Source organism: Vicugna pacos, chromosome 5 (assembly GCF_048564905.1).
Source record: "Vicugna pacos chromosome 5, VicPac4, whole genome shotgun sequence".
Taxonomy (NCBI): domain Eukaryota; kingdom Metazoa; phylum Chordata; class Mammalia; order Artiodactyla; family Camelidae; genus Vicugna; species Vicugna pacos.
Genome location: NC_132991.1, coordinates 46,462,343 through 46,476,568, shown reverse-complemented (window position 1 = coordinate 46,476,568; position 14,226 = coordinate 46,462,343). Strand labels below are relative to the sequence as shown.

Here is a 14,226-nt window from a genome sequence, read left to right as displayed (position 1 = left end):
ACATTTAATTCTACTGTGTTCATGCAGGTCTTCTGAGGAGTAGATGCCACAAAATGGGATTAAATGTACAAAGATTTTATGAGGGAAAAAGCCTGTGAAAGAAAACGGGAAGGAAGCCAGACGGGGACAGAAGTCCAAACCAGGGTTCAGTAAAGAGGGAAGAGCTGTTGGGTAAAAGTGACCCAGATCGCCACGCCATTTAAAGAAAGCTGTGCAAGGCCCTCAGGGAGTCCTTGACTCAAAGTCAGGCATCAGAAGAGTCCAGTGACCACAGGAGTGGGCCTGCCTTAATCTCCCTACCATTTTCAGTCACTGGCCAGGAGCAGCCTGGGTGAACCACAGCCCTTGTACTGCATGAAATCAATGCACGACAGAATCTGAGCACTGCAGCTAAGGTCTTCGGTCAAAAAATTATTAGTATTTTAAATAGACAATATTCATTTAGTTTTACCCACGTATTTATTGTTTCTATTGCTCTCTTCATTCACTCCTGTTTACCTTGCTTCTAACTGAAATATTTTTTTCTGCCTGAAGAATAATGACCCTTAGTATTTCTTTTAGTGCCAATTGCTAGTGACGAATTCTCTTCATTTTATTTCAATTTCATTTTTGGAGGATATTTTCACTGGGTATGGAGTTCTAAATTGGTAGTCATCATTTTTCTCCATCACTCTGAAGGTGTCATTTTACAGTCTTCTAGATTCTTTCCCTTCTGTTGAAAAGTTAAGTCAGTCTTATATTTGCTCCTTTGAAGATAACATAGTTTCTCTCTGACTGCTTTTAAGATTTCATTTTCTGTTTATTTTCCCCCTTTAACAATCTTACTATGATGTGCTCAGGTTTGGTTTCTTTTTATTTATTCTTGGGATTTTTAGAGCTTCTTGAAGCTGTGGCTTGATGCCTTTTATTAGTTTGGGAAAATTCTTGGCCAGTATCTTCTCAAATCTTGCTTTTGCCTCTCCATATTCTCTCTCTTCTTTCCTGCTAGAACTCCAATCACATATATATGAGAACCTTTCAATGAGTCCTATATGGCTGTCACACTCTTGTCTATATTTTCTGAATTTTTATCTCTGTTTCAATCAGGAAATTTTCTAGTGATCTTCCAATTTATCTATTTTTTTCTTCTGCTATATCTAATCTGTTGTTAAACTACTCTACTGAACTCATAATTTCAGTTTTTATAAATTTACAGTTCTATTATTTCCATTTGGTTCTCTTTTATCGATCTCAGTTTTCTGGTGAAGTTCTCCAACTTTTCATCTAATTTTCTTGAACATATAAAACACACTAATTTTTAAGTCTGTATCCAATTTGTAGCTAATTTGTAGAAACCCAGTGGGTCAGTTTCCACTGTCTGCTTTCTCTTGATTTCAGTATGGAAAACAGAATGGAAATGCCTCAAAAGACTAAAAGTAGACTTACCATATGATCCAGTAATACAACTCTTTGGCACATATCCAAAGGAAAATCTAATCCAAAAAAGATACATGCACTCCAATGTTCACAGCAGCACTATTTACAATAGCCAAGACACAGAAGCCACCTAAATGTTCACTGACAGATGACTGGATAAAGAAGTTGTGGTATATTTATACAATGGAATACTACTCAGCCATAAAAAACGATGAAATAATGCCATTTGCAGCAACATGGATGGCCCTGGGGAATGTCGTTCTAAGTGAATTAAGCCAGAAAAAGAAAGAAAAATACCATACAATATCACTCATATGAGAAATCTAAAAAAAAAAGACAAACAAAATTATTTACAAAACAGAAACAGACTCACAGACATAGAAAACAAATTTATGGTTATCGGGGGGAAGGGTGAGGGGACGGATAAACTGGGAGTTCGAGATTTATAGATATTGACTTGTACATACAAAATAGGTAAACAAGTTTATACTGTATAGCACAGGAAACTATATTCAATATCTTGCAGTAGCTTACAGTGAAAAAGAATCTGAAAACAAATATATGTATATTCATGTATGACTGAAGCATTGTGCTGTACACCAGAAATTGACACAACATTGTAAACTGATTATACTTCAATTAAAAAAAATTTTTTAAAAGAAGCTGCTTAGAAGACAACAACTGCTTTAAGGAGAAACTGCAACATAGAAGGTCAGGCTCTTCTCAGAATGTAGACAGTCTTTTCTCAATCTCCTGGATCTAGGCCTCTCAGGTCCTGTTTTGGGAGTTCACCCATGTCTTCAAACAGTGAATTTTATTCTTCCAGCTTTTTTTTTTTCCAGCTTTTTATTCTTGGGGGGAGGTTAGTCTAATACTAGCTACTCCTTGTTAACCAGAAGCAGACGTCCAGCTTTGTGCTTTTAACCACTCCACTTTTATGCCTCCCATTTATTAAATACATCAGTCTCTTTTTACCCTCAAATAGTATCAATTTCTTAATAATGGTAATGAATGTGGTAGACCCATAATGTAACAAGTACAGTTTAAAAAACACAAAACATATAGTTCCCTGCCATCAGATAATATATTTTCAGATACTTTATATGGAAATGTTTGATTATTTCATTAAAATTATTTCTAAAGAAAGAAATAACTTCCATTTAAAACAGTTGGCTGAGCACAGGTATTTGTTTTCTCTCTCCCCAAACCCAACTACAATGACAGTAAAGGGAAAAAAATGAAAATACTAACAAAGAAAGCATGAAAAGCAAGAATTTCCCCCTAATTCCCATGATATATGGGAATAATTAAAAGAAAAAACCATACATCAAGCCTGCACCCAAACTGTGATTTTGTGACATTTCAAATTAAAATAAAATTGATTTCCATATAAAACAATCTAATGTTCCACCCTCAGTTAATCATGTAAGTTTGTTTTATGTTATGTTTTATGCTACCTAGTGTTTTGCGTTAATAGCAAATTTTCAGTTTCTCCATAATATAGCCATAACTTCAAATTCAAGAAAAATAGTGTATAGATAACTTGTTATGGGAGAAATATCTTTCTGCTATTTTTGGGAAAATGCAGCAAGAAAAAAGAGGATATACCCCCAAATAGCCCTTAAAATTAAAACTAAACAATAAAGCAAAAGCTATCCATACCTACCTATCAGACACACAGCTTCCACACCTAGTGAGATTTTAGAATAATTCAAATATAAATTCCTATAAATGGCAAATTTTAATGAAAACAGTGTCAGAACCGTAACACTGCGATAACAGAGGTATCATGAAAATGTTTTCTATATTCAAAGCCTACAATTCTCAAAATGAAACAAGGATTTACATGATCACTTGAGTAGGATAGCTGTAAGTAATCCACTAGCAAGCATTGAATAAGTACTGAGACTGCAGTGGTAGGGTTCAGTAAAATGAATGCAAAACATGGGGTACAATTTCACTGCAATTTAAACTAGTTATTTAAAATACATGAGTGAATATAGATACAATTTGGGTGTACATACAACACAGTTAATAGCTATCAAATAGGAATAGTTGGAAAGAAGATAGATAGGCTGTTCCATCTAGAAAAATCATAGGAAAAATTAGACATAATGTAGTAGTGGACAATTTTCTATAAAAGTACTGCGAAGACATTTATTCTTTGGGAAAGCACAGAAAGCTGGATGCACTGTGCTTTATACTTGGGGGAAAAATAAGTTTCATGTCAGATGCATCTATTACTATAATCATATATGCATTTCAAACCTATAATTCAGTTATTCTGTAGTTAAATATAATAGAACTAATTATTATGATGCAGTGGCTAATTAATTTATAATTATTTCTACCTACTTTTTCTTCCTTTTGTCCAATCACCCTAAAGTTTATGATTCTTGACATTTTCCTCTCCACCTTAATTATGTGTTGCTATTCTTCATTTTTTAAGAACACCTGCTAATTTGATGTCCTGAGCCTTTAGGTTTATTGCCAGGAAAAAAAAAAGATACAACAATGATGTTTGTTAAACTACCTGCAAATTACAATTTAATTCAACTAACAATTCTTTGTTAATTTGATCAAAAACATACTAAGCACACACTTACAAGTGCAAGACACTGCATTAGGTGCTGAGAGAAATACAAAGACAAATAAGAGTCTATTTTTTTCAATTTCATAAGGTGATAATTGAAGAGCACAGTTTCCTCGTTTATAAAATGAATGCATACTTCACATGTTGCTTAAAGGAAATAATGTAATCACTTAGCACAGTGTCTGCATTTATCTACTTTTTAAATAAATGGGAGTTGGTGTTGCTGCAACCAGTATTCTGTCTCTACTTTTACAATCATAATAAATCTAAAATCAAAATCCTTAGAATAACATATTTTAGCATTTTCTGCATGTCTATCTACCTGAAAAAAGGTCATTTAAATAACCTACTTAAAAAATGACAAACTAACATTAAGAAATTTTATAGAAAACTTTTCAAATGATATGACCTTCTCCTGGAAATTAAAATATAAGCTATTAAATACTTCGAAAACAATGATGTTAAGGCATTCTGAAAACATTGTCACAAACTTTTTTGTCATAAATATAATTAATTTGTTTAATGAACACCTGAGAAGCAAATTTCAATCATTGACTGCTCTATCTCTTAGTAGTCAATTTCTGATTGATTTAAGACCATTTTATCCTTTAAGTGAAGGAGGATATATCAGCCACATATTTTTATTAGTGAAATGACCCTTTTAAAAGTTATCTTCCAATCAATAAGCTTGTAAATAAAAGTTATTTTTCTGGAATTATTTGGAGGCAAACAGACAAAGGTACAAGTTATTTTTAAGGGTTAGTAGTAACCAAGTATAAAAATGGGAAAAATACATTAATAAATAGGCAATTTATTTTAAAATCATAAATTTTCAATAAATATAAAAATATGTCTAATCTCATTAATAAGAGAAATATAATTTAAAATACCAACATGCCATTTTTGCCTCCAAAATTTCTCAAGGTGAACAAAAATAATATCCCATTTTAGTAAATATCTTAGAAAATCAGCACTCAGATATTGCTGGTAGAAATTTAAATTGATGCAACTTTTCTAGTGGTCATTTTGGCAGCGTCTTTCAGAAGCCTTAAAACATTCACATGCTTTGACCTCCACATTCTACTTCTATCTAGAAAGTTATTCTAGGAAAATAATCATGGATGTGAAAATAAGTAAGCTATACGCATGTTGTGTAATTTTCTGTAATGAAAAACTAAAAATAGCCTAAATAACAGGGAATTTGTCAACTAAGTAATGATTCATACAATCAATCTTTACTATATAATCATAAGATACAGCCATATGGAAATAAATAAGATACCAAAATAATAGAATACTATGCATCTGCTAAAAAAAATGAAAAGTTTCTGTATATATTAAAATAGAATGATCTACATTATATATTGCTAACCAAAGAAAAGTTATATGCAGAAAGTTGTGTATGGCATGCTACTGTTTCTGTAACAAAAGAGAACAAAGAATATGTGTTTCATTAGGCATACATCATCCCTGAAAGAATATATAAGAAATTGCCCTTAGGAAGAAGAACTGAATATCCAAGGATAGGGTAAAAGGGAGCAACTTCACTGTATACCCTTCTGTATCTCTGAACTTTGAATGATCTGAATATATTTATTTTTATAAGTAAAATAACATCATAGAATATTAAATAACATGGGAAGGAGTTCTGCTTTCATTTAGGCTGAGTAAGCTCCTATCAGACCAGCCCTCCCTCAGATAATTATAAACTTGGAACAAAATTTCCCCTTTCCTGCCTTCTTTTTTAATATTTTCTTAGTATTCCATTTTAATTTGTGTGTTGGGTTTTTTCTATTTCTTATTGTGTAGCTTTTTAAATAGTTGCTCTAGGGTTACAATATATATAACTATATTTTCTATTTACAAGAACCAATATTTTACAACTTCAAGTACGATGCAGAAATCTGACCACCATATGCACTCCCCTCTTGATAGTGTGATTATCACTGCATTATAGGGATATAATTTTAGCTTATAACTGTCAGACATATTTTAAGGTCTTAAGAAGGGAAACAGTATTATATTTACCATTTCTGTGGCTCCTCCTTCACTGCTGAATTTCCTTGTTTCCCTGTAGTATTACTTCTCTTTTATCTAAAAAACTCCCTTTAGCACTTCATTTAGAGCAGGGCTACTGGCAACAAAGTCTCTTAGTTTTCCTAGATGTCAGGATGTTTTTACCTCCCCTTCATTTCTGAAGAATATTTTAGCTGAATATAGAATTCTGGCTTGACAGATTTTTTCTTTCAGAGCTTTACAAATGTTGTTTCACTGCCTTTACACATCGATAGTTTATAATGAAAAACTCTCAGAAATCATTTTTTACCTATATATAATGTGTTTTTCTTTAGCCACTTTTAAGATTTTTTATTTTTGTCTTTGGTTTTCAGCAGTTTGTGCACTTAGTCATAAATTTCTTTGAGTCTATAATGTTTGAGGTTTGCTCACTACCCTGACTCTCTAAACTTAAGGCTTTTGCCATATTGAGAAGTTTTCAGCCATTATTTATTACAAAACTTTTCCACATCATACACTTCTCTCCTGAGACTCTAATGATACAAATACTAGATGTCTAGGTATTATCCCACAATCCCTAAGGCTCTGTTCTGTTTGTTTTAATCTTTTTTCTCTCTGTTGTTCACACTGGATAATTTCTGCAGATTTATTTTTAAGGTCTCTCTTTCCTCTGTCATAGCCATTCTGCTATTGAGCCCATCAAATGAATTCTTTACTCCAGTTACTGTGTTTTTCAATTGTAAAATTTCCACTTAGTTCTTTTTTATAGCTTCTGTTTCTCTGTCAAGATGTTTTACCCTTCCATTCATATCAGGAATAGTCACACTTAAAGTAGCAGCTGTAAGTCTTCATCTGATAATCCCAACATCTGTATCATCTTGTGGTTGGTATCTGTTGATTGCCTCTTCCCTTCCAAGTTGATGAGATTTTCGTGGTTTTCACATATTGGGTAATCTTGGATTGTATCATTTGGATTATAACATTATGTTATGAGACTTTGGGTTTACTTTCTCTCTACACTGTCATAATTTCAGGATTCGTACTACTTGAAACCAGGCAAGGTGATAATGGAAGGAAAAAACCATAAAACTCACTGCTGGATCAATTCATACTTGTTGAGTTCTAGTTTCTTTCTCATATTGCCTGCTCCTTTTTACATTTAAGAATCCTCAGAAAGCTGCCCCCAGGTATTTGGTTACAGTCAGAAAGAGAGATAGGGTGGAGTGTATTTATACCACTTATCTGGAACCAGAACCACTCTACATGAAATGCTAATGAACTATAGATTCTAATTATAAGGCAAAACTTATCAGAATGGATTTTTAAAAGATAAAACTATATTTTTTTTGCAAGAAATGTGCTTTAAATATAAAGATACAGATAGTTTGAAAGCAGATGGATAGGTGAATATATGTCATGTAAACAAAAGCAGAGGAAGACTAGGCTAAAATTGACTTCAAGACAGAGTATTAACAGTGAGAAATAACATTTCATGAAGGTAAAAGGGCCAATTCACCAGAAAGAAAAAACAATTATAAATGTGTATATACATAATAACAGAGCTTTAAAATACATTAAGCAAAAACTGAGAGAATTAAAGGAAGAAACACACAATTCCATAAACATAATTGGAGATTTTTGCACTCTTCTCAAAGTAATATACACAACAAGAAAAAAAATCACTAAAGACACAGATGATCGCAATAACCATCTTGACCTAATTGATCTAACTGATATTTATAAAAATACTACACCTGACAATTCCAAGATGTATATTTTGTACATCAAAATAGACCATATGCTAAACCATAAAATAAGTCTCAGCAAATTTAAAAGGACTGAAATCCTAAAGAGTATGTAATCTGAGTTTAATGATTTTGAATTAGAAATAAAAAATAATAAGATATCTAGGAAACTCCCAGATATTTGGAAATTAATAACACACTTCTAAACAATCCATGATATTATTTAGAATAAGAACCAAGTGGAACATATAGAGATGAAAAACATAACATCTGAAATGAAAATATCACTAGATGAGATTAACAGCATATTAGATACTACAGACAAAATGATCAGTGAATTTGAGGACACAGCAATAGAAACTGTCCGAAGCAAATGTAGAAACTACATCCTTTCATCTGAATGTCGATGTAACTTAAGTATTTTCAGTGGCAGTAACATGCAGATTCATTATAGCAGATTTCTCATCTAGATGGGAGATTAGAGTAAAATCTGAATACCTGTCATATTAAATATTCACATAGTGGGTATAGAGACACAGATATGTTGGGATTCCATATGGCTTACTTGTTCCCAACCAGTTTGTTTCTCAGCACAGCACAGGTAGCCCCAGCTGAGCCTACAAAATATATGTAGCTCAGAGTTCAGTCTCTCACAAGAGAGTATACTGACCAATACCTGGGACAGCAGACAGCTCAAATCCAGGATAGGACTCTGAGCAAGGAGCAGAATAGTAATCTGGTAAGTGGTCCAGTTCCTTATCCCCAAATAGGTCTTTCACCTAGGCACCTACATCCTCATGGATGTTAAAACTAGCCTCTAAGGCATATATCTGGTCCACAGTCCTCCCTTTGACACAAAGAAGAGGAGGACTGCATGAGGAAGAGACATCTCTAATCTTGCTGACACTATGGGTTCTCTATTTTTGGTACCTAGTGATTTTCTCTTCTTGTGTTTGAACCTAGCTATACATGTCCTTAATGTTTAAATACTTTATTCAACATTTCTAGAGTTTAGGAGTGGAAAGGGGGAATTCTTACATCTGCTCAGTTTGTCTTCTTGATCAGTTCCAGATATAACTTCTTTGGTTAGAAAATAACCAACAAGGGTACTATCAAAAGATAAATGAAAGAAGCAGCAGCAATAGTCAAAAGACGATTGTCTCCATGTTCCAATGAACTCTGAGAGGAAAAGTAATCCCAATTTGGTTTTCAGAATGCTAGTAAGAACTAAAGAAAGGGTCTGAGGATTATAAATCTGAACCTGTCCATCAAAAAGAATCATTACTCTCTCACAATTATACAGCACTTTACTCATCTCAAAAAACAGCTTACAATATCACAATGTTTTCAGTTTTAATAAAATTGTATCTTTACTTAAAGTAATTCCTCAAAAAGTGAGATTTTATCATACCCACATTATATCTACACAAAATACAATCTTTCATTCTGTATTATTTCAATGATAAAATTACCTTTGTGTTTATTCAGAAGCTTGTAGCCTTCACAGTATCTGCCTGGTGAAATCATCATCTTGGCTGTGTCAAGGTAAGAATATGCTGCAGCAAAATCAAACTCCTTTTTACCATCCCACCAACCTTTCTGCTTAGCATAGTTTCTCACATCTGGGTGTTCCTGATCAATCTTGGTCGTTATAGAAAGCTGATTAGAAATATTACGAACTCCCTCTATTCAAAAAAGAAGGGAAAGGAAAAGAAAATTCACATTTAATGTACCTATCTATACATTATGATCCTTTATCAATATTTCAACGTAAATATAGACTTCTACATGTTGTACCACGTGCATCTACTACAAACCCAAAAAGATAAGTGAATTACTTTTTTTAAATTAAGCTTTTTACTTTGAGGTAACTATAGATTCACATGCAGCTGTAAGAAGTAATAGAGAGATCCGATATACCTTTATACTGTCTCTCCCAATGGTAATGTCTTGTATAATACCACAACCAAAATTCTGGTACTCATATAGTCAAGATACAGAATATCACAAAGATCACTCATGTTGCCCTTTCACAGCCACACTCATCTCCCATGCCTACTCCCTCATTAACCTCAGGCAACTATCTGTTATCCACTTCTATAATTGTCATTCCAAGAATATTATATAAATGAAATCATACAATATATAACCTGTTGGCTTTTTTTTACTCAGTTTGATTCTCCAAAGATGAATCTAGGTTATTGTATGTATCAACAGTTTTTCATTCCTTTTTATTGCTGAGTAGTACTCCGTCGTATGGATGTACCACAGTTTAAACATTCACAAGTTAAAGGACATCTGAATTGTTTCCAGTTTTTGGTTATCGTGGAAAAAGCTGCTATAAATATTCATGTACAGTTCTTTTGTGTAAATTAAAATTTTATTTCTCTGGGATAAATGCATAAGATTGCAATATGCAATAGTAGTTGCATATTAGTTTTTTTTTTTTAAGCTCCCAAACTATTTTCCAGAGTGGCTATAGATTCTTACTAGCAATGTATCAGTGATCCATTCTCCACATTCTCACCAGCACTCAGTAGTGTTATTTTAAAATTTTTAACCATTCAGATAGAGGTGTGGTGATATCTCATTGTGGTTTTAGTTTGCATTTCCCTAGTGGCTAATGATACTGAACATCATTTCATGTACTGTTTTGACATCTTTATATCCCTTTTGGTGAAATGTCTCTTCATGTCTTTTGCCCTTTTTTCTAGTTGGATTGTCTTTTTACTGTTGGGCTTTGAGAGTTCTTTACATATTCTGGATATTAGTCTTTTATATGGCTACTTTAGAAAAAATAGTCATAAGCAAGTTTAGAACAGAAATATAAGGCTTCTAAAAATATCATGATGCTAAGTTATAACAAAATTTTCAACTAAAATACAAAATAGAAGTAATAATAAAAGCTTGTTCTTTACAGATCATAATGATAAATGAAAATTGATAATGTTTTAAAACAGATTTAAAATGTATGTATCATTCATACACCATTTAGCATTTTCACAGGCGCATCTTATCGTCCCTGTAAAACTGTGAGATCCAGCAGGTAAGTCCACAAGAAGTATGTGATCATGCTTGAGCAAAAGGCAGTACTCTAGTGAAAAAATACTGAACTGAGAATCAAGATAAAAAGATTTAAATTCTAAATCTTTTATTCACTGCCTTCAGTAAATCACTTCACATCTCTGGACCTGCTCATTTTAAAAATTAGAGAAATATATGGTCACAAAGAAATCAAGAAAAAAAGGCAAAGCATTCTAAAACAATCAATTGTATTATTTACTCAATGACATCAAATTTTTACACTTTATTACTGTATCAACATATTTTTTCTAATCACTAACCCACAGTCACCAGTCCCCAACAACATTCCCCTTTCCTCACCTCTATCCCCACACGTGATAAAATTCTGGAGTTCATCCCAAAGTTAAAAGAGGAAAAAATGATAAAGAAATGGTTTCATTTTATTAAAAAGTGAAAAAGTACTATAAAACAGCCATTAGCTACTGCACAGAAAATGTATACAGGTTATATGAAATTAATATCATATATATGAAAAAGAGATAACACCATCTTTTCCTCTTTTTCAGGAAAGTTCTTTATAATGCTCTTTCACTGGATGTTCTTTCAAATTGTTTCATTTCCCCTGCAGTACAACCCTTCATTACACTGCATTATAAATTCTGAAAAATAATGAAAGGAAATGTCTGCAATTAAGGGGTATTTATTAATTATAAAACAAATTAAATCATGAAAAGTTGTCCATACCTTGTACTTTTTCTGCTGCCCAGTACTTCCCTGCTGTCTCCAGAATCCAGGCTTCATTCCTATCAGCTATCAGGAAACTGTTGTGATAGCTAAATACCATCCTACCCTCTGCACAGTTTCCACCCTGGCCATATTTTTCTAATAAATCAACAATGACATTGAGGGCTTTTTCCGCTGTATCAGCTCTTTCAAGGCCAAGTCTAAAATGAAAACATTAAAGTTCTCAGATTAAAATAAATTTCTATTTTCTTAAATAATTTCATACATGAGATTTTATGTTCATATTCAAAGTAAAAATTCTTTCAAGTTAACAGATACACTGAAATCCAATTCTAAACTATTCCTTCTGAAGTCAGCTTAGAATCATGAAAACAAAGTTTTTGGAGTCAAAAAGATCAATGTTCAAATTCCAACTTGGTAACTTATTGGCAAGTTGCTTTATCTCTGAACCTCAAGTAGCTCATCTGTAAAATTAGGATAATAATAATACCTAATAAGGTGACTATGAGAATTAGCTACAGTCTGATAAAGTCTGTTAGGAACTTCCAGTGAATCATAATTTTCAACTCATTCCCGTCTCCCAATTAATCATATTAATTGAGAGTCTTGAAATTGCCTATCTATATTCTGAAGCATTTTTAAACACAAACTGTAAAGTATCAAAGTCCAAAAAATGAAAAAATGGAAGATAAAAGATGTTAAGACTTACACCAAAATTTAAAATTTAGACAAATTCTATAGTGCAAAAATATAACAAAAAAAATAACCTGACAAGGTCCATGCCTAGTAGTGCCTCTTCATCACAGACTTCTTCTCTTCCCCATATGGCTTCATTCCCAATGCATACTCCATGCTCATTGGCTCCCATTTCTGCCCCCCATAACCAAGCTGGGCGACTAAGGACAACGGCATATGTTTCAGGAACTTGATCAATTTCTATGTAAGTACACTGTAAAGAAAGTCATAGCAACAAGCATAAAACCAAAAAAGAAAAGTTATCATTATCTAGAATATTAAAATCAATCAGAATACATGACCATTATGACAGAGATAAATAATTATAAATTGAAATTTTCAATAATAAAGACATTACCCTTAAAACATTCAGAACTGACCCTAGAACATTTATTCATTCAGGTATTTGCTAAGCATCTCCTACAATAAAGCACTCTACAAAGAGATAAGTTACTTACAAAGATGAATCAGATACAGATCTTACTTTCAAGAAATGAAGACTTGTACATTAACTAAAATATAATGAAATATAAAGTATAAGGGTCATGAAGAAAAGTGAAGATGTGGTGCTAGCAGAAGCTCAGGAGAAGGGATAGTTTCTAGTTGTAAAATCTTGAAATATTTTGTAGAGGAAGATGTATATGAGTTGAAGCATAAGGAAGCAGATCTCAAATTCAATGTGCAATGTTTCTTCCATTTAGTGATGTAAGTTCCATATATGGTAGCCCTTAAATACATGTGATTGCCATAGAAGCCCATGTCACATGTGGAAGTCACCCATCGGGTATGTTCACAGCAGTGAAAAGAATGAGAACTGCTGGTTTACAGGATAGATGAGACTTAAACACGAAGAGACAAGGTAGAAATGGATCCAAGATGAATAAATAGTCTCAGCAAAAGGAAAAATGGCCTAGTACAGTCAGCCTTCCATGCCACGGGTTCCATATCCACAGATTCAACCAAATATAATAGATTGAAAATATTTGGGAAAAAAAAATTCCAGAAAATTCCCAAAAGCAAACCCTGAATTTGCCACTTGCTGGTAACTATTCACATAGTATTTACAACTATTTACATACCATCCATATTGTGTTATAAGTAATCTAGAGATAATTTAAAATATACAGGAGGATATGCATAGGTTATATGCATTTATATACCATTTTATATAAGGGACTTGAGTATCAATGGATTTTGGTATCTGAGGTGGTTCTGGAACCAATCCCTTGCACATATGGAGAAACAACTGTATGCATAAAATACCTATATATTTTGGTATTAGAATATCAATAAAATGAAATCTAAAAAATACATAACTTAGAAATAAAAGCATGATGCGAAAATTTTACTTAAAGTTCCGTGCTAAAAGGAATTTTTAATAAAATTTTTAAAGGATCCTTTAATTAGCATGTACACTATCAAATGACTGCATAAAGTATATAGCATCGACAGTGTTATCACTGGATCCAAATAACCTTCTTTGATGATAAAACTGTTATTTCCAGAGTCTGGAATGAGTTTTCCTGTTCCCCAACAATCAGAATCCTTTTTGCCCATCAAACTCTAGCTGAAACCTCAACTCCTGGTGAGGCCTCCCTTGATTCCTAGTCTGAATTAATTGCTTCTCCACTGCTGTCACAGCTTGCTGCTCTTAGTTAAATTCAGCATTTACACTAGCCTTCTTTATAACGGTGCTAGTTACATATACATCCTATTCCTCAGCTAGACTCTAAGCTCCTAGAAGACAGAACTAATCTTGACAGTAGGCTTTAAATCCCTTTGTCCTATTCAACATGCTTGCATATGGTAAGTATTCAAATATTTGATCAAAGAATTAACAATTACAGGCAGAAATAAAGAAATACATATGTTGAGCATAAAAAAAGAATTAACAGTTCCTGTTACTGTTATTTCAGTTTCCTCCAAATCACTGAAATAAAAGACCAGAAATCT

General features: G+C 32.8%; 1 protein-coding gene across 2 annotated transcripts in view; it reads right to left on the bottom strand.

Moving 5' to 3' along the window:
* The window catches only part of SCRN3 (secernin 3), a 29,766-nt gene that overhangs the window by 12,983 nt on the left and 2,557 nt on the right, over positions 1-14,226 (bottom strand). For both annotated transcript variants that reach the window (XM_006204874.4, XM_072961188.1), the window contains 3 exons: positions 12,306-12,487; positions 11,539-11,738; positions 9,243-9,455 (listed from right to left, as the gene is read on the bottom strand). In XM_006204874.4, the coding sequence (XP_006204936.1) occupies positions 9,243-9,455; positions 11,539-11,738; positions 12,306-12,487 (595 nt within the window). The remainder of the gene's footprint in view (positions 1-9,242; positions 9,456-11,538; positions 11,739-12,305; positions 12,488-14,226) is intronic.